This window comes from Platalea leucorodia, assembly GCF_965183815.1.
Source record: "Platalea leucorodia genome assembly, chromosome: 6".
NCBI lineage: Eukaryota > Metazoa > Chordata > Aves > Pelecaniformes > Threskiornithidae > Platalea > Platalea leucorodia.
Genome location: NC_138828.1, coordinates 18,012,572 through 18,031,088, shown reverse-complemented (window position 1 = coordinate 18,031,088; position 18,517 = coordinate 18,012,572). Strand labels below are relative to the sequence as shown.

General features: G+C 36.3%; 1 protein-coding gene across 1 annotated transcript in view; it reads left to right on the top strand.

Annotated features, from left to right (window-relative positions):
- Window positions 1-18,517, top strand: part of LRBA (LPS responsive beige-like anchor protein) — a 416,862-nt gene that overhangs the window by 291,180 nt on the left and 107,165 nt on the right. Inside the window, exons 44-45 of the mRNA XM_082315661.1 lie at window positions 10,088-10,228; window positions 11,413-11,532. Coding sequence (XP_082171787.1) covers window positions 10,088-10,228; window positions 11,413-11,532 — 261 coding nt within the window. The remainder of the gene's footprint in view (window positions 1-10,087; window positions 10,229-11,412; window positions 11,533-18,517) is intronic.

Here is an 18,517-nt window from a genome sequence, read left to right as displayed (position 1 = left end):
TACAGTGTCATAACCATGCATTTATATCTTTGTCCTTTTTTCCTTGTCATTAGTTGGTTATTCTCTGTGTCAAACTGCCTCCTCTAAAGAACATATAAGTGGATGATAGAGTGCATTTCGCTACCATTCTTACTTTCTCTTCCCTGTTCTCTTCTTTTCCCACCAGAGGCTTATTTTTTGAAGTCACAAGAAGCATACTCTTTGCACTTCAGATGCATATAGCAATTTCTAGGATCGCTTAGTTCTTTTCAAGCAATCCTTTTCTATTATTTATTTAGGTATTAGAGCAAAAGCCAAGTTTACAGGATCAATAAGAATCATTTTGGTAATGAGCCTAATAATCTTGCCCTGCCTCAAGGAGGAATATTGTTTGGAATGCAGAAATACTCAAAGACAAGAAAAACAATAACTCAGAATTAACAATGAATGTTCCAAATGCTATTCTTAGTTTGTATCTGATGTTATTGTCCATCCTGCTCTTGTTTCAATTTTGGGTACCCTGAACATATGTCGTGTTCTAATTGGAAATGAACTGAGGGAGGTTCATGACCTTTTAAATGATCACAAGAAACCATGGGGCACATGTCTGGTCATAAAACGTACTAGCAATCAAAATAAAGTAATTTCACACACATGTCTTGGGCCATAGACATTTTAAATGTGTGTTTTCTGTCTTTCTAATGTAAAGTGAATGTTATTCTCTTGATACAGTCTCTCTTCCTTTTTATATTTATACGTTTGAACTCCAGCAGATTATGAGCTGCTACAGCACACATCTGTGTAATTCAGATTTCTGAACAAGCATGATGGTGGCTAAGTTGAAAATTGCACTTGTACTGGAAATGAGGATGGGATTTATCTCATCTAATAGGAGCTGTCTAAAACTGAGTTGATCAGACTCCTAGGAGCAGGAAGCCTGTTGGGGTCAAAGGACAATCCAGGTACAAAAATAGTGCTCAGAGAAAATGAGAGCATGGTAAAATAATAATAATGATAATCTTTGTTTAAGGAGGAGTTTAAAGTGGTTCTCAGGCTGTGGATTTACTTTGATAGACACATCAGATGATCTGTCTCAAACTCAAATATCAGCAGATGAAAGTGTGGATCAAATGAAGGAAATCAATAGAAAAAGATCACTAGGAGAAAATGGTATAATCCTAAAAGCTTGAATTGAATAGTCTTGTAAGATTAAGAAAAAATAGTTTACATATAATATCCAGGCAGTCACTTGAAACTGCCTCAGTATCAGAAACACAAGGTTAGTTTCCAAAGTGGGGTGGTCACTGGCATTCCAAAGGTCTTTTCTGTACTTTATACTGTTCAGCATATGTGGTAATCTGAAAAAGGCGATGAAAAGGGAGCAGATAAAACTTTCTGATGATACTAATCTGTTGATGGTATTGAAGATGATGGCTGACTAATCAGGAGACCTTATGAAATAGGTAATAAAATGATGGATGAATTCAGCTTAAATAGGAGCAAAGCAATGCATGTGTGAAAAAATATGCATTGATGGACTCTTAGCTGACTATTTATATTCAGGATCGATATAATCCGATTGTAATAGTTCTATGAAACAGTACAGATTACAGTAAAAAACTCTTTATGCTTTCCCAAGTACATCTTTCTAGCCTGCTGCTGCTCTTTTTGTAGGGCTTGGTGCTTACACATGATACACAATAATGTATATTTTGTGTGCCCAGACAGTGTTTAATCTGCAGAAGATGCAAGTTTGTGTCAGCTTTTAGCTTGAGGTCCTGTGCTGTTAGTATAAGCCACAAGGATTACGGTTTTAGTTCTGATTGTCTTACACAGATCTGGTGTTAGGTGTAATGGGTGCTGTTTTCTGTGACAGTGGCTTGTATGATGTGTTGGCAGAGGACCGTGGTCTGTCAAGGGATGGCAGAGAGAGAATGTTTTCATCTCCTGCTATGATTCAAGTGCACGTGGCTTCTCGCTAAATCCCACTTCTTGAAATCCATAAAAGGATTTTTTTTTTTAAATAAGCGAATGATGATATAGGGATTTCTTTCACTTGACAGGTTATGTCATGGATAGTATATGCAAATGGTGGCTTTTGGCTGGCAGGGTTATTTTCTAAGTAAGGCAACTACAACGCCATACTCTCTTCACCACCTGCAAGCAGCTTGATTTCTCCTCATGATTTCCAGGGACACACAACTTCTTTTCTCCCTGGCCTTTTGGAAGTGTACAACACATAACAGCTCTCTTCAGTTTGCCTTCCCGATAATATTAAGGTGTAGTAATACCTCAAATACACAGTGTGTGACACATTCAGTTGTGCTGAACAATTGATTAAACCTTATGTAAAAGCATGTGTGTACTTAATTAGTTTGCAAGTTTGCAGTTCAGCAGTGCATTGTTTTGGAATCTGCTACAGATGGTTGCAATAGCGTTTGATACTATTGTTACTAATATGAAGGCATGGAGAGTTTTCCTTTAAATTCAAATTCTTCCAAGATTTGAGGTGACCTGAGGTGTATCCTGTCACTAATATATTGCTAAAACAACACTAATATTGCTAGGCATAGTTGTTCTTCATTTTTTATGCTTAAGATTAGTTTATGATCCATTTTTGAACTGTGCACTTTGGGAATCTTCCATGTTTTGCACCATTAAATATTATTTATAGTGACATGTTCAGACATTCTAGTTACTAGACCACCTTTAGATCAGTTTTTCCTGACTGTTCTTGTTGTCTCAAAGGAATGTGTGAGCTCTTAAAACTATTAATAATAAACCGTATGTACAAATACTTCTAATTTAATTTGCATGCACACAGCTATTGTCTGCTTTTATTCCAGCCCTTTATTGAATTCGCAGTTTCCCTAGAATAGAAAATTGAGCTTTTAAAAATTTTTTATAACATAATGTGATCTAGTAAACTTCATGATGTGATTTCTGGTAGAGTCTTTTCAAAGAAAGCTTGTAAGGATGGACAACTATTTAAAAAAGCACGTTTACATAAAAAAACTCAGTGGTTTTAGTATGTATAAATTATATTAAATTTATTTTAGAAAACATTGAGATAAGAGGATTATGGAATTTTATCCCATATGCAGTGCATCAGGAAATGCCCAGGGATCCTACATTTGATAAAAATGCTGATCACAGTCAGCTGGTTATACTTGTCACTTAGTTAAAGGAGCTGCTGGGAAATCGTTGTCTGCACCGCAAGCTGTGCATGCAAGTATTAAATGAAGTGGCTGGTAGCCATTTATCTGTGTTTCTTCACTAGTGTAAATAAAAAGATATATCTAAACAAAGAAATAATTTGCATGCAAAAGTAACTGCAAGTTTGTTGTACTGGAGTGCTCCTGACTGGCTTTTATTGTATCCTGTGCACCAGCCCGTATATGTGGGAAGATGCTGAGTCATTTAATATGAAGTCGTCCGAGAGGAGCCAGTCCAGAAGCTCATCTAGCTCAGTATCTTGCCTCTATGAACAGCCAGTAGCAGGGGCCTAGTGAAAAAAGAAAAGAAAGAGGGCATGTAAAGCATCACGCTTCCCTTCAGATAACCTCCCACCTTTGGCAACCAGAAGTTTAACAACTTTGTGAGCTGGAGAAATAATTTAGACAGTCATGCTTAGTGTCCACTGATGGACTGGTGGTCTAGTTGTGTTTTGTTTTTTTTTTTACTCCTATTTATATTTGTTCTGCATTGCTCCCTGAAGCAATGAATCTAGCAACTTCATTATATCAGAAGGTATCATTTTCTTTGCTTTGTAACTAGGGTAATTATGGCAGTTTTTTGTTTCTTTGTTCTCTGTGGACCATATGAAGTCTTGCTTGCTTGCTTGCAACTCTTGCCTATACTTGAAAATTATTTTAGTTTTAGGTCGACATAAAAAGAACAGGAAGTATTCTTCAGAACTTGCCTTACATTATTGTTCCATTTGTTTCCTTTCTCCCTACAAATTTCCAAGTATCATAATTATTTGAAATACCGATATTCAGAACAATGGATTAGAATTATGACTACGAGCATAATGACATGCCAGTTCTAAAGGGGAAGAAGCTTAACTAGATGTAACATTAACAAATATCCAGAGGATATCTATTCAACAAATTCACCAGAGATGTGTGTTGACTTTAGTGATTGACAAAGAAGGAAGGCAGCACAGCTACATGAATTTTTCTGATTTCATATCTTGATGTCAGAATTGGTAGAGTACACTCACTAATATTCATAATTATTGCACAGTTTCAAGATCGTGTATACAAAAAGTGACCATAGGATTCCTTATTTTACTAAGAAACCACATGGGAAACTCAAGTAGCTGCTTGTGCTGAAGTTCTCAAAAACTGTTACAAGTGACTAAAATATGATTTACAATTAATAGTAAAAAATAGTACATCAGTTTAGAATTGGGGCAGAAATTATTGTGCATCACCTAAATGCTCACTGGGGAAGAATACAAAAGTTCTGTCAAGTTCTGTCCCTTTGGCTTCAGCCAAATTTTGACATCGGAATTCATAGTTCCCCTCTCCTAGCCTAGTCTTTGTTGTAGGATTTGGGCATCTGCTGTGAAAGCAGTGCTTTTGGGAATGAATTGGTAAGGATTGTTTTTCTCCTTGGTAGATTGTTTCCATTTTTTAAATCTTTCCCGGAGCAGCTCAAGGACCAGTTTAGTTGATCAATGAGGACAGTTCAAACAATTCAGCAGATAATTGTGTTTGTTGTTTTCTTTGGGATACAGTTCTTTAATGAATTTGAGTTAGATATGGATTAAAGGTAAGATGCCCTCTAAAGAAGATGAGGGAGTTGCAGGACCTGATTTTTAAGAAAGCAGTACTCACTTGTTTGAGAGGAAGAATGGTGAGTTCTAGCAGTGAGTCAGAATAGGTTCAGAGGGGGGTATGGCATTTTGTGGCTGTTCTCAAACACAAAAATGACAGATGAAAGAGTAGTGATCTACATTATATCAGTTTATTCCCAGATATTTCCCAGTTGACCTAAGTTAATAAAGTTTGGGTATAATTAAACCCTTGCATCTTGTCTTTGTATCTCTGTCTGGGAAAAAGAAGTTTTACTCAGATGCTCAGGAAGTCCCACTGACAATATTACAAGTATTGGCTAGTTCTGGGAATTAATTATGTGTTGGTAATACATAAAGTAACTAAACAAGCAATCCTCTAAAAATGCAGTTGTGGTTGGATTGCAGCAGAGTATAGAGCACTTGGCATATTTATGACAGTGAGAAGACTTACCACTGGAACACTGAACACATTTCAGATATCTGTATATTAGAATACATTGATAAGTGTGCAGGCTGTAGAGAAATCTTAAGGCTGGAAGAAATGCCTTAAAATGGAAGACCTGAAGAGCTCGATTTCTTCTGTTTATTGAAAGGTCTAATTATAGTCTATAAGTATCTTTACATACAGAAAATACTGGGTAAGTAGAGACTCTGTAGTATGTCAGTGAGAAGTGTAATAAGATTTCTTTGGTAACACACCAGTAAATTCATAGCCGAACTGAAGTATGTATTTTTTAGAATGAGGATCACAATTATCAGTAGAAAAAGCTTCCAAGAAAAACAGCAGATTGTCCGTGTACTCAAGAGTCAGATGCCTTTCTGGAAAGCGGGTTGACCAAATGCAGCTCATGCTATAATCAAGTATAAACAGTTGGGCTCAAAATCATGTAATGGAAAGGCATTTAATGGCTTGTCATACAAACACAAGGCTAGATGAGATGACCTAATGGTCCCCCTGGTCCTTTAAGCCCAATGAATATATGAAAAATATCAGTAATGAAAACCAGATAGTCATCTTGAAAATAAAACGTATGGAAAACAAACATCATACTTGGCAAGGATGCTGCAAAACATAATTCAATGATACAGACAATTGTATTCACAGGAATCCAAATACCTGGTTGGATGGGGATAAGAAAACTGTGTAGGAAATCACAAGGAAAAACATTTTTTCTTTTTCCCCCCATTTTTTTCTTTCTTTTTTTTTTTTTTTTTAATTTTCTTTCTTTCCCTTTTTTATTTTTTATGGTGAAGAAGTTTTGAAATACAAATGTCAGAGAATAATATTTTCATTAATTTTTAAACCTTTCCGTTTGCACTGGTCAGCATGGACTTTGTTTCTGGAACTGACTACTTTTCAGAACTCACAGGCACTTGCACAGATCTCCTGATTTCCAGTAGTAATTGTTAAGATTGCCGTCTTCACCAAAAGAGGTAACAGTTAACAGTGAAGACTAAACTATGGTATCTTGACTCCTTATTGTTTGCAGTAATTAAATGCAATTTACTGCCGTAGTACTCTAGTCTTTCATGGATTTTGACTATTAATGAGTTAAAAACTCTTCCCAGTATTACAATGGATAGGAGACAGTAAAAGTGGCAATGTTTGTTTTAATAACAGAAGCCTGTGTAAAAGCCAGTAACAAAAGGCAGCACGGGTACGAACAGGGTATGTCTGTTTACTGGGAGTAAGGCTATTTAAAAAATGAAAACACATTAGATAGGAATAAAAAGCACCTCTTTTTCTTCTTAAATGTGTAACTATAAATAAACATATCATAAATTCTTTCTTTATAAGCCTCCAGTCTGTTTATGATAGGTCAGTGGCTATTTTCCAAAATGTATGTATTCTTGAACACGAGCGACAGAATCCAGGAGAGATTCTGCCCGGTGGAGAGGAGCAGTGAGCATTCTGCTTTCTTCTCTTGGGTGCAACAGGGCCTCTTCTGAAAGTGGAAGCAAGATGGGCCACTGTTCCAATGTCTGGCACAGAGTAAGATTAAGAACCAACAAATATAACTGTACACCATAGTGTCTGGACATATTTAACAGCAGTAGATGGTAAGAGTCAGTGTGTTTTCTCAGTTATTTTTCAACAAACCATTTTTCTTTGTTGTGTCTCAAAGCAAGCAAGCTTGGTCCAAAGACTGAGATTTACTATATTCAGTTCTTGGTCAAAATGTGGGGTTCTATTTATTTTGAGGTATTCCTAGATTTGAGAGTACTTGAAAAATTAATATCAAATAAGGGGTTTTTTTAAAAAATAGCTTATAACTTTCATATTTGTAGTACATGTCATTGTAACAACCACTTTGGGTCAAAACCCAGGTGATCATGCCTTTGGAAAAGAGAAACCAAAAACTTCCTTACCCCAATTCTTCCTCCAATTTGGACCCTTTTTTGAATGAACTCTGACTTGAAAACCGTATGCATTATTCATTTTTCAATACAGTTTGAAAACTTAGCAGCGCTGAGTGATTTCTTTTTTCATCTTGACTCCTGTAAGCTCTTGCATTGTTTTTGCTTGTTGGAATTTTTGTATATCTACTTTTCTTCTTTTCCCCCCTTCTAAATAAGTATTTTTAATTGGTGAACGAATATCTAATTTTCCTCTCTGAAAAGAGGTACTGCAAAGAAAATACATTCTGGAACTTCTGGATATGAAAGCTTTTCAGCCTGTTCTTCCTTAGTGGTCTGTAGCCATAAGGAAACCACGTTGAGTAGTGTAAATTTGTGGTCTCACAGCTACATCTAGCACAGCTTAGTTTGGAGTTACTCTTTTTCCCTTGGCATTTACCCACAGGGGAGGGAATGCAGTATGTAATCATGATTCCCTGTTAATTTTGAAATATGAAATAATTACAAAATTCCAATTAATTTGTTTACTAAATTAAAAGTCAGAGGGTATTTGCATATTCCTTGTATGTGCTGTATTCTGTAGCTGAAGCTTAGTGAACTGTTCACAGTGCAGTGTAACACACTAGAATCACCTCATCCTTAGAAGCAGTTGTCAGAAAAATATGGGCCTGCCTGGTAGAATGTATTAGCCCAATACATTGTCTCCATTTTATTATGAAGCTGCTGGGGAAGCTGTGATATACAGCACTGTCATTACAGATCTATTGTTAGAAGGGTTCTACAGTCTTCTGTGCGCTGCCATTAATTTATAGCAGTAAACAATATGTAGCCCTCCAACTGCAGCAAAGCAGAATCTTTTAATGAGGTGGATGTTATTACCACAATAAATCAGTGCATTCGTGTAATGTATAATTCAATGTGTGTATTCCCACTGTAACTTCTCTGAGTAAGCTGATAGTGTATCATTGTCAGTGCACAGCTCCACGGTTCTTTTTTTTTTTTTTTTTTTTTCCCCTAAGCTTTCTTTCATTTGGGGACTTTTTTTATTTGCTTGCAAATAAATGTGACATGTCTTGATAGTTGTCCTGTTGCAGGCTTCAGAAACCAACTGTAACAATAACAGCCAAAATCAATACTGTGGATTCTGGCTATATGGATCTCTGCATGATACCTTTTTTTTTTTTTTTGAGAAGAGAATGAAATCAATTCTAATTGGGTTTAGCTTTATATTCAAAGAATGTAATTCTATAACTATTGATTTGGGCTATACTCATTTGGAGAGTAATAAAAATAGGGGCAGATAAAGAGAATACATAAAATGTTGCAGAACCGTACAGCACAACACTGTTTCTATTTTTAATTCATATAATTTGTCTACCAATGACCTTCTTTCTTCTTTTTTCCCTCAAGCATAGCCGAGTCTTTAGGGAAAATCAGTACAGATGGATATTCCAAAATGGTTCTTGCAACAAAGAGACTTCTTGGAGTCAGTTTCATTCTTCCCTGGAATAAATTTGCTAAATCAGATAAAAATCCTTTTATACAGGAACCACTTCTTCTAAAGGGTTATATTTCGAATTAGTGAACTGCAAAAATAGTAATTAACCTAAGATGTTTTCTTTATAATACTGCAATGTAAAAGTCGCTCTAAGTAAAAAATGTAAGATTAGATTGTAGGTCATTCGTAGATCTAATCTATCCTAGATGAGAAAATACTTTGAAGCTTGTATGCCAAATTTCATGTGAGCTGCAAAGAAGCAGTTATTTGAATAATAATCTGAATAGCAGACATAGTTTTTCACTTGAACTATGCTTGAATTAATGACTAGGTTACTGATACTGTTGTTCAAGGACTTTTCTTTTAAAGTTTTTCCTTGTAGTGTATTATTAAGTATATTTATTCTTGCAGAACAGAAAGAAGAAAATATTTTTGCATGTTTATTCTTCAGTTATACTTGAATGCATCCATTGTCTGTACAGATGGGCATCATTTACATTAATAACATACAAACAGTGTGCTCAATATGTATAAAAATTGTATTGCATATATGTTTTGCACATATATACAAAGATATTTTAGACCTTTTACAGCATTTTACATGTGGAATGGCTAAATTCACTTTTGGGTTTCTCAGTGATTTATGTGACGTATACTCATTTTTCCAAATCCTTTATGTAAAAGCCTGCTGAAGAAATACACAGCTATAGATAACAAAATACTATGTTTCTTACATTTAAATAAATCCCTGGGTGTTTTTGTCCTAGGTAAGCGCTGAACAAAGAATAACAATGTTGGTGAAAGCGTGATAGACTTTTTTAATCCTACATACGTTATTTGTTTCTTTTATATCAATGTTTTTATATAGAAATTCTGCTATTTTATTTGGCTATTTCAAAGTTTCAAGTTTTATCCATTAAGTAGATCTTGCCTTGGGATGGTAAATAGAAAGCATAGAAACAAGAATAATAATACCAAAATTTCAAGTGCACTGTTAATATTCTTCCACCCTATCGGTCACTGTTTCTCCCCCCAAAATATCCGAAGGTGTTTCTCATTGTTGCTTACCATTTGCTTAATAGTGTATTCAACATGCACACATATCCACAGGCACACAAGTTAACAACTCTTTGTCCAAGACGTTCCACTGTGAAGTGTTTTTTAGTCGTTGACTTGAATCAGCAGTAAATAGAAATGAAGCCTATATGAATGCAGAAGAGACTTTTTTCCAACCAGCCATGTGCGTGTGCATGGAATCCCGGTTTGAAATACACACATCTGTTCAGGTGCTTACAGAATCCAACATCTGCTTTTGCAAAACGGCAAACCCAGTCTTCTCCATGCATGCCGGTAATTCTGGTTACCAAAAAGAGCAAGGGGAGTATGATGTGATAATAAGTCATGTTATCTTTATTTACTTAATGTATTTATTTTTACAAACCTTGTAGCCTATTGGAGCTTTGAACCCAAAGAGAGCAGCGTTCTTTGCCGAGAGATATGAATCATGGGAAGATGATCAGGTTCCAAAATTTCACTATGGCACACATTATTCAACTGCAAGTTTTGCACTCACGTGGTTATTAAGAATTGTAAGTATATCTTTTAAAAATGCTTTTCCTTTAAATGATAATGAAAGTAACAAATAGTTAGGAATTGAATAAACTAAAACTCGATGGCCTAGGAGAGTACTGAAATTTACTAGTAATTGTAATCAGTAGTGTAGGATAAATGTATTCCAAAGTTTAAGCAGAAGGTTTTAATTTTTATGGTACAGCCTTTTCAAATCAGTAAAGCTTTTTCTCCTTTAAAATTGCTTTTTAGCGTACATTCTTATACTAGTTTAACCATGGTTAACTTTCCTTCCTTGCATATTTTCTGACTGTACTGAACATTTGTGGTTCTTGCCAAATGTATTTAATTTTCACCTCTTAATGAGTGTAAATGAGTTGGTTTCTGATGATCATGGAATTCAGTGATGTAAATAATTAATTTTTAAAAATCTGCAATTTATATGGAAGTAACTTCTGAGATGCTACATATTGATAATATATTGGTTAAACAATGCATTTTTCTATAAAATTGAAAGGCGATTTATCTCCTAGAAAGTAATTTCTTTGGGAAAGTGTTAGCAGCACATCATTAATTAAAGCTTGTTAGAATGTACAAGCGTACATAAATCCTTGAAGTAATTTATAGCGCTTAGCTAATTTCAAGCAATTATCCACTAATATGTGCTTAAGTGTTCTTTAACTAAGAGGAGGCTTTTAAATCTTTCAAACATTTTTCTTTTCTAAATCATAAATTACATATTGAACAATAACAGTCATAAAGCTATGGGTATTGAATGCTACCCTTTATATTAATAGATTACCTTGAACAAAATAAAATGCATGTGTTACTTTTGTTACATGCTAGTTTAAAAAATATCTAAGGTAAAAATATTGACCTTTTTCATGTTTTCGAGAGCAATTTGTGTCACAACTGACTGTAGCTTCTCCCCCAGCCTGTAAATATTTTCTTTGGTTTTTATTTGCTTTTTTTTTAATCTAAATATATATGCATGGAGTAGGAATAAACAGCATTTATTGAACAAATAAGTATCAGTTTGTATTTCTGATTCTTGGATAATAGAATTAACCCTTTGCAATTAATCATGTGTCTGCCAGCAGAATAGCACCAAACCCCAAAAGAATAAAAAAAATCCCCTTTTTTCCCCTGAAATTCCTAAAGAAATACATTGCTGTTTTTAATGAATATTTTTATATATATTTAGGAACCCTTTACAACATTTTTCCTGAATCTACAAGGTGGGAAGTTTGACCATGCAGATAGAACTTTTTCATCTATTTCAAGAGCGTGGCGCAATAGTCAGCGTGACACTTCTGATATCAAGGTAAAAACTTTCCTGAAAGGTGTTAATATATTTTATACTGCATCTGCCTTTATTGTAGCTGTGACCATAGGGCCACAGGTTATGGAAAAGGGAAGGAAGAAGACTGGGGGCTATCCTGCCATTTGGGATAAGATGCAAGGGAGAAGACACATGGTTCTACTTCTGTTAGAATATTTCAGTGAATTCTTTTGTAAAACTTCAGCAAACGTTTTTAGCCCTGAGACTGAAATAAGGCAAAATTGGCCTTTGTGCTACAGATATGTGTTTCACTGTCTTTTTGTTCCTCTGCAAAAGTTTTAAGCCTTTGAAAAGTCAGTAGAAACTGGTATAGATTTTTAACCGCTAATTTTCATAAATACTCTGTTCGTGCTTCTGCCCTGATCAGATAAGAATGTTGCAGTTAATATTCATGTTACTTTATATAATTTTGGCTCTAGGCATCCAACGTAATTTTTGGGCAATTTCTGCAGTGGCCTATTTCCTTGTTTGACTATGACAAACAGGAGGAGGACGCTGTGCTAATTTAGGTGCAGAAGGGGCAAAAACTAGTCTTACGATGAGGAATAAGTAGATAGGGGATAAAGAGCTGAGAGGGAGATCTGGAAGCGGTGTTCAGAAAGACTGTATACTGGATAGAGAAACAAAAGGCTACAAAAAGCCAGTGTCTGATAATACTAAGATGAAACATAGAATTTAGCATAATATTGTAGTTATCCTAACAGGGGCACTGGGCCTGGAAACTGGCAAGTGAACAAGAAGTAGGTGGGAATAGAAGACAGAATCATAGAATCATAGAATTGTTTAGGTTGGAAAAGACCTTTAAGATCCTCGAGTCCAACTGTTAACCTAGCACTGCCAAGTCCACCACCAAACCATGTCCCTAAGTGCCACACCCACATGTCTTTTAAATACTTCCAGGGATGGGGACTCAACCACTTCCCTGGGCAGCCTGGTCCACTGCCTGACCACCTTTTCAGTGAAGAATTTTTTCCTAATATCCAACCTAAACCTCCCCTGGCACAACTTGAGACCATTTCCTCTCGTCCTATTGCTTGTTACTTGGGAGAAGAGACCGACCCCACCTTGCTACAACCTCCTTTCAGGTAGTTGTAGAGAGCGATAAGGTCTCCCCTCAGCCTCCTCCAGGCTAAACAACCCCAGCTCCCTCAGCCGCTCCCCATAAGACTTGTGCTCCAGACCCTTCACCAGCTTCGCTGCCCTTCTCTGGACACGCTCCAGCACCTCCATGTCCTTCTTGTAGGGAGGGGCCCAAAACTGAACACAGCACTCGAGGTGCGGCCTCACCAGTGCCAAGCTAAGATAAATTAATCTCATAATTAGTCATTGTATAGAAATAGACCTGGAATTAAGTGGGTCAAGAAGCTAAGGCAGGAGCACACAGAAATTCCAAGGGCAGAGCTTTAGGTAGGTAGCCATTGAAGGAAGGAATGAGGGAAACAAGTAGAGTCTGGGATCTGAGGAATATTTTGAACTGGGGAGGAGAGCAAAAGAGACAAGGATGCTCACAGTGGTGGGAAAGCTTTGTTGGCCTCAAATCCAAAAAGAAGGAGTAATACCAGTATTGTTTTTTTAATGGAAGGAAGGATGGAAAAGTATAATGTGAAGAAAATCAGAGGCTAACTCAAGAATTTTTTCAAATTGACTGGTCATTATGATCTTCATTCTCTTGTACCTACAAGACTGGCAGGCAAAATTTCAGAGTGCATATTTTTTTTTGAGAAATGGAGGAGGAGAAGTTTAGCAGTGGTGGACAAATGAAGCATTTAGTTTTTGAAAACAAAAAAAAAGAGAGCCAAGAGATTATGAGGTGAGTTTAACTACAATTCACAGAAAAATACTTATGCAAATAATCAGACTATGTTTAAGTACCAGGAAGATAACAAGAAGACAAGCAAATGAAACACATATTTATCAAGAAGAGATTATGTCAAAGCAATCACAGTTTCTGATGAGAAAAGGTAACAGACCTTATAAACAGAGAAGCAGCAGATAATGATCTTAGTTTTTGACATTGTCTCGTAAGTGAGCTGGGAAAACTTGGTCTAAAAGAATCCGCTGTATTTGGAGAATAGTTACCAGTGGTTCATTATTAAAATTGAAAGATGTATTGAGTGGAATTCTTGATAATAACAGGTTATGCCCCAATTTCCATTGATGTTGGATTGGAAGGTACTGGAAATGTAGTGGAATTGGAAGCACTTCTTGCAGAAGGGAAAAATGATTTTAGAAAAGTATTAGATGAAGTTTATTGAGGAAAAGTAAGAATTGTAATTTCCATGCAGATTCTCATACAGTTAGGTACAAATATAACACAAGGAACAAGATGCTGTGCAAGAAAAAGATGTAGGACTGTAGTACATCACCAGTGCATGTAAATTAACAATATTGTGGTATAACAAAAGGTGAGTAATATTTCGTAGAAGATACATCAACAGGACATAGTATAACTTTCAAAATAGAACCATAGAATCGTTTAGCTTGGAAAAGGCCTTTAAGATCATCAAGTCCAACCGTTAACCTGGCACTCAAATGTATGAAATAAATCTTCAGCTTTGCCCAGCTTTGATAAGGTCTTAGCTGAAGTATTGCATCCATAGTTGTGGCCTAGTTGGAGAGAATCCACGCTGGAACAATGATAACAATACAAGGTCTTGAAAATAAAATGCAATGAAAGATTGAGTAGCTATGCTTGTTTTTCTTCTAAAGAAGAGAAGATTGAGGAGGAACTTAAGAGTCTTCAATTACATAGGGACTGCTGCAAGACAGAAAGGAGAAATCTCTGCTGCCCATGCTGGATAGAATAAGAATTAAAGGATTTAAATATCAGGGAGATTTCAATTAGATGTGAAAGTAACCTTTCTAACAGAACAAATAAAACCGATGAATGCTTCCCTAGCAATTAGTGTAGTAAGGGTTTTTCATAAATGCTGAGATATCTTTTGGAAATGATGTATGTGCAAGCTGGTGCTGCCTTTAGAGGCATCCCTACTGTTATGGATGGCCTCTTGAAGTTGCTTGCAGCTATCGGAGTCCGTGAATTGCCGTGAATTACATCATACTGCTGTGAAGCACCTGAGTGAGCATTAAGATTGACTAGAGGAGTCTGTTCATGAGACTGGATGAGCAGCCCCGAAGGGGGATGAGATGGGATTTCCATAGGACACGTTGAAAGAATTAGGAAAGAAAAAGTTTGAAAATGCGCAGAGCCATTTTTGTTGGAAATACCTGTATCCCCAGCATTTCACTATGGCTGTGAAAACCAAGTTTCCTGACACTCGGTGGTCTGCTCTACCTTGCAAATGTTTCTGAAATGCACGGCTAAAGTGTCCCATATGCCTCTAGAAGTTTTCTACACGCAGAATTGCAACGTGTTAGCTTACTAGTGCTTGAATATGTTTAGTTGACACATGCATCAAAGAGCCTGAATAAAGTAGATTATTATGTGCACCTGTAGTTAATGGTAACATCATACCGTATACATGCTTGTAAATAGAATTATTTACTAATTAAGAAAATGAAATTAGATGTTGCAGTCATGATGAAATTAGTGACAGAACTCTTACTTAAATGGTATGTTTTGTGCTGCTGTTTTTGTATGTCAAGAATATGTGCAATTGAAGCAGTAACTTCCATGGGAGACAACCCATGGCCAGCCGGAATGTTTTCTTTACCCGTCTTGTGCAATGTATGTACATGTGCACATGCGTGTGGGTATTCAGGAAGGAAGGAGGAAGACAGGGAAGGAGTTAAAGGAACAGAGATCCCTCTGGTTTTGATCCCTGCCTGGGGAAATGAAGAGTTTCCAATGTTTATTCTTCCTTTAGAGTTCCCTTCCCACCTGCTTTACAGCCAACACATATTATGAAACACGACACCCGTAAGTTTTAGACTTATTCCTTGTAATCTTGGAGTATCATTCTCTGTAATCATTTTATGATAGTACTTTCTCATGGTCTGTCCTGAAAGGACTGAGTGCCCATCATTTGCTATCACCTTAAGAACTTGAGATAGATTGAATGACTTGAGGGAGAAATCTCTTGAAAATGTAGGTGTGGAAATTACTTTGCTGTAGTATCTGATTGTCCGTACCATTCAATCCATGGCAGACACAGGGTAAAAAACATTTATTTCCCAACACGTCAAATGGTTTTAAGCTTTACCTTGCATTTCTCATGGGCTGAGAACAAACGTAGTTGGCTATTGTGGCTGATAATATTAGGGGTTTTTTTGACCATAAGCTCTCTGGATTCCTGTTGATACTTTTACAACTGATGAAAACCTAGCAGTTTAATGCATTGATTTATAGAAATACAAAGGATTTGGGAAGCCAGTTTTACGACCTTGAAAGTGGCAGGCCAAAGTGAATGGTATTGTATCTTGATGCATGGGGAGTGGGGGGAACAAAGGAAAAAGAAGGGTTTATTCCTATTCCAGCTGAGGAAATTGTGATTTTTTAGAACCGTTGCGCTGATTACAGGAAATGATTTCTCCTTGCTTCTCGTGTGAAGAGAATGAATGTAGTTATTGATGCTTGCTGTCCTAAGATTATTGTTAATCTCAGGTGGAGGCATCATATACTACAAGGAGGACTAACGTGAGCTAGCTTTGGAAGCAACTCTTGTTGGCTGGTATCACTTCAATAGAGAAAGCTAAAGCGTATGTGTGGTCACAACCAATCTTGGTCAATATCCTGTGAAAGCCTTGGAGCAATGATCAAAGCAGGAAACTAATGCTGCGCTGTAGTATAACCTTTGGTTGAACTTTTCAAATTTTGATTTCAAGAGGTGATATGTTGCATAAAATTTAATTTCCTAGTTCTCCCCTATCCGTTTATTTAAGCAAGGCAAATTAAAAATCCTTTGGAAGTTTGCTAGTGTCTCACTACCACTCTGGCATTGTTATTTACTAATTAGCTCAGCACTGTTGCCTTTAAACGATTCACCATGTGTTTTTAAGTTAAATCTTCTGCACTGAGGTATATTAAATGTATTTCAATTCTGTGAGAGTACCACTTAGTACCTTTAAAGTACTGGACAGGCATGACCATTATCTCATTTAGTTACTTCTTAATTTACATTATTAGTGCAAACAGTCCTGGTTAGTTTTGTTAATACTGTATAAAAAGCAAACAAGGATAGCCTGGCAGTGTTTAACAGAAAAATAGTTTAGTTTGGGGCTTGGACTAAGTTCTGGAATACAGAAGTTAAGTCTGTCTGTTCTTTTGTGTTGCTGTTTTTCTTTGATGAATGAGTAGATTTGCACATGGTTGTTCAGAAGCAGTTATTTCTGGTGTGGTAGCTAACCTGTTCCGATGAATTTATTTATCATTACATTTACAACAGCATAATTGTTACCTGTGTTGCTCTTTGCATGTATTTTCTCTTTTCCAAGTGTACTACTTTGCTGGTTGTTTTTTGTTTTAATATGGTATATACAGTTTTTCAAGATTGTTTGAAGTTCTCATGCTGTCCTCCCAACAGCTATGTTGCCTTCTCAGTGTCATCTGGAATTTTATTACTGCACCTTCTATGCCAGGTCATTAGTGAGGTTATTGACTGGTATTAGGAGCAGGGCAGACCCCATTACCATGTCCTCCCAGTTTGACAGTGAGCTATTGATAACTGCTCTTGGAATATGGATTTCCAGCTTGGGTACTCCCACATTATTGTAACCTAATCTCATCTCCATTTCTTTACTTTGCTTATAAGAATGTAATGGGAGACTGAGACTCAGAGGTCTTTCTCAAAGGTGAAGCAACATCTTGCCTCTTTTTCTTTCACTATCCACTATTGCATTTACCTTTTGAAAAGAAAATTAGATTGGCTTAATGTGATTGATTTTTTTACCATTTTTAACCAAGTTACGGTCACTAGTATAGTTATGTACTGTTCTTCATGCCCTTCCCTTTACTGCTTTGTGTGTGCTCCTTTTTCATGTGCTTATGGGTTGGGTTTTTTTTGGTGCATTTGATTAGTTTTGTTCAAAAGGAGATGCTAGAAGACCATAAACTTACAGAAAACATTAGCAAGCTCCAATTACACCGTTCCAGATCGTTCCACCATAAGATGGGTACTAATTTATGAAAGTCAATCTTGTGATATGACACACATCAGTGACAGCTATTGTAAGGCTGGTGTTATGGTATTGAATATCTGAATTCATATCTCGTAAAGGGGTGTTTGGCAAGCTATGATCCTTTATCTTTTCCTAAGGTTCTCATAGTATAGAACAGCTTAATTTTTAGGTACAGAAATGCTGTTTTGGCAAGTTAACTATATTATAAAACTCATTAGCATCACATCATTTTGGACAATTTATCTTTAAATCAAGCTTCATGTTTAAAGTCTTTTTGAATTGTAACAGTATTAAACAAAGTCAGCTATAATGAGTAGATTGTCTTGCTCTTCTAGGAGTGTACTAGTGTTATAAAGTGGGTATCTGGTGTATGTAAACACTAGTGAGACTGGGGGAGAATGGGTTTGGCCAAGATTCTTCAGGAGTGTCCTTGGAGGGGACAGCTTAGGAAGGGGAGAATGCTAAAAAGACATCATGATTTCATTATGAATAGGATACTGAGATTAAGAAGTAAATTATAATTTAAGTGATAATCATGGGTCTAAAATGTTGTCTCAAACCGTAGACTGTAATAAACAAAGAGCTCTGAAAGTAGCCCTCAGTATTCTCCATTTTCATCCACTTTCTAATTCTTTGCCTCTAAGTCATCTCTATGCTACTGATTAAAGTTGATCCTGGACAAAAATGTTTTTGATACAATCAGCCTATGGAAAGTGACAGTGCCAACTTTAAACTAGAGTTAGCCTGGGCTAAACCAAGGATCCTGCTGGCCATAGGACATTCTCAAAATCTATTTGGTGCTATCCTAGTGCTGTTATCTACTGTTCTTCAGGTTTTGTAAATTGTTCTTAAAAGGAATAAAGAAAATATTGGCTACAAGTATGCAATA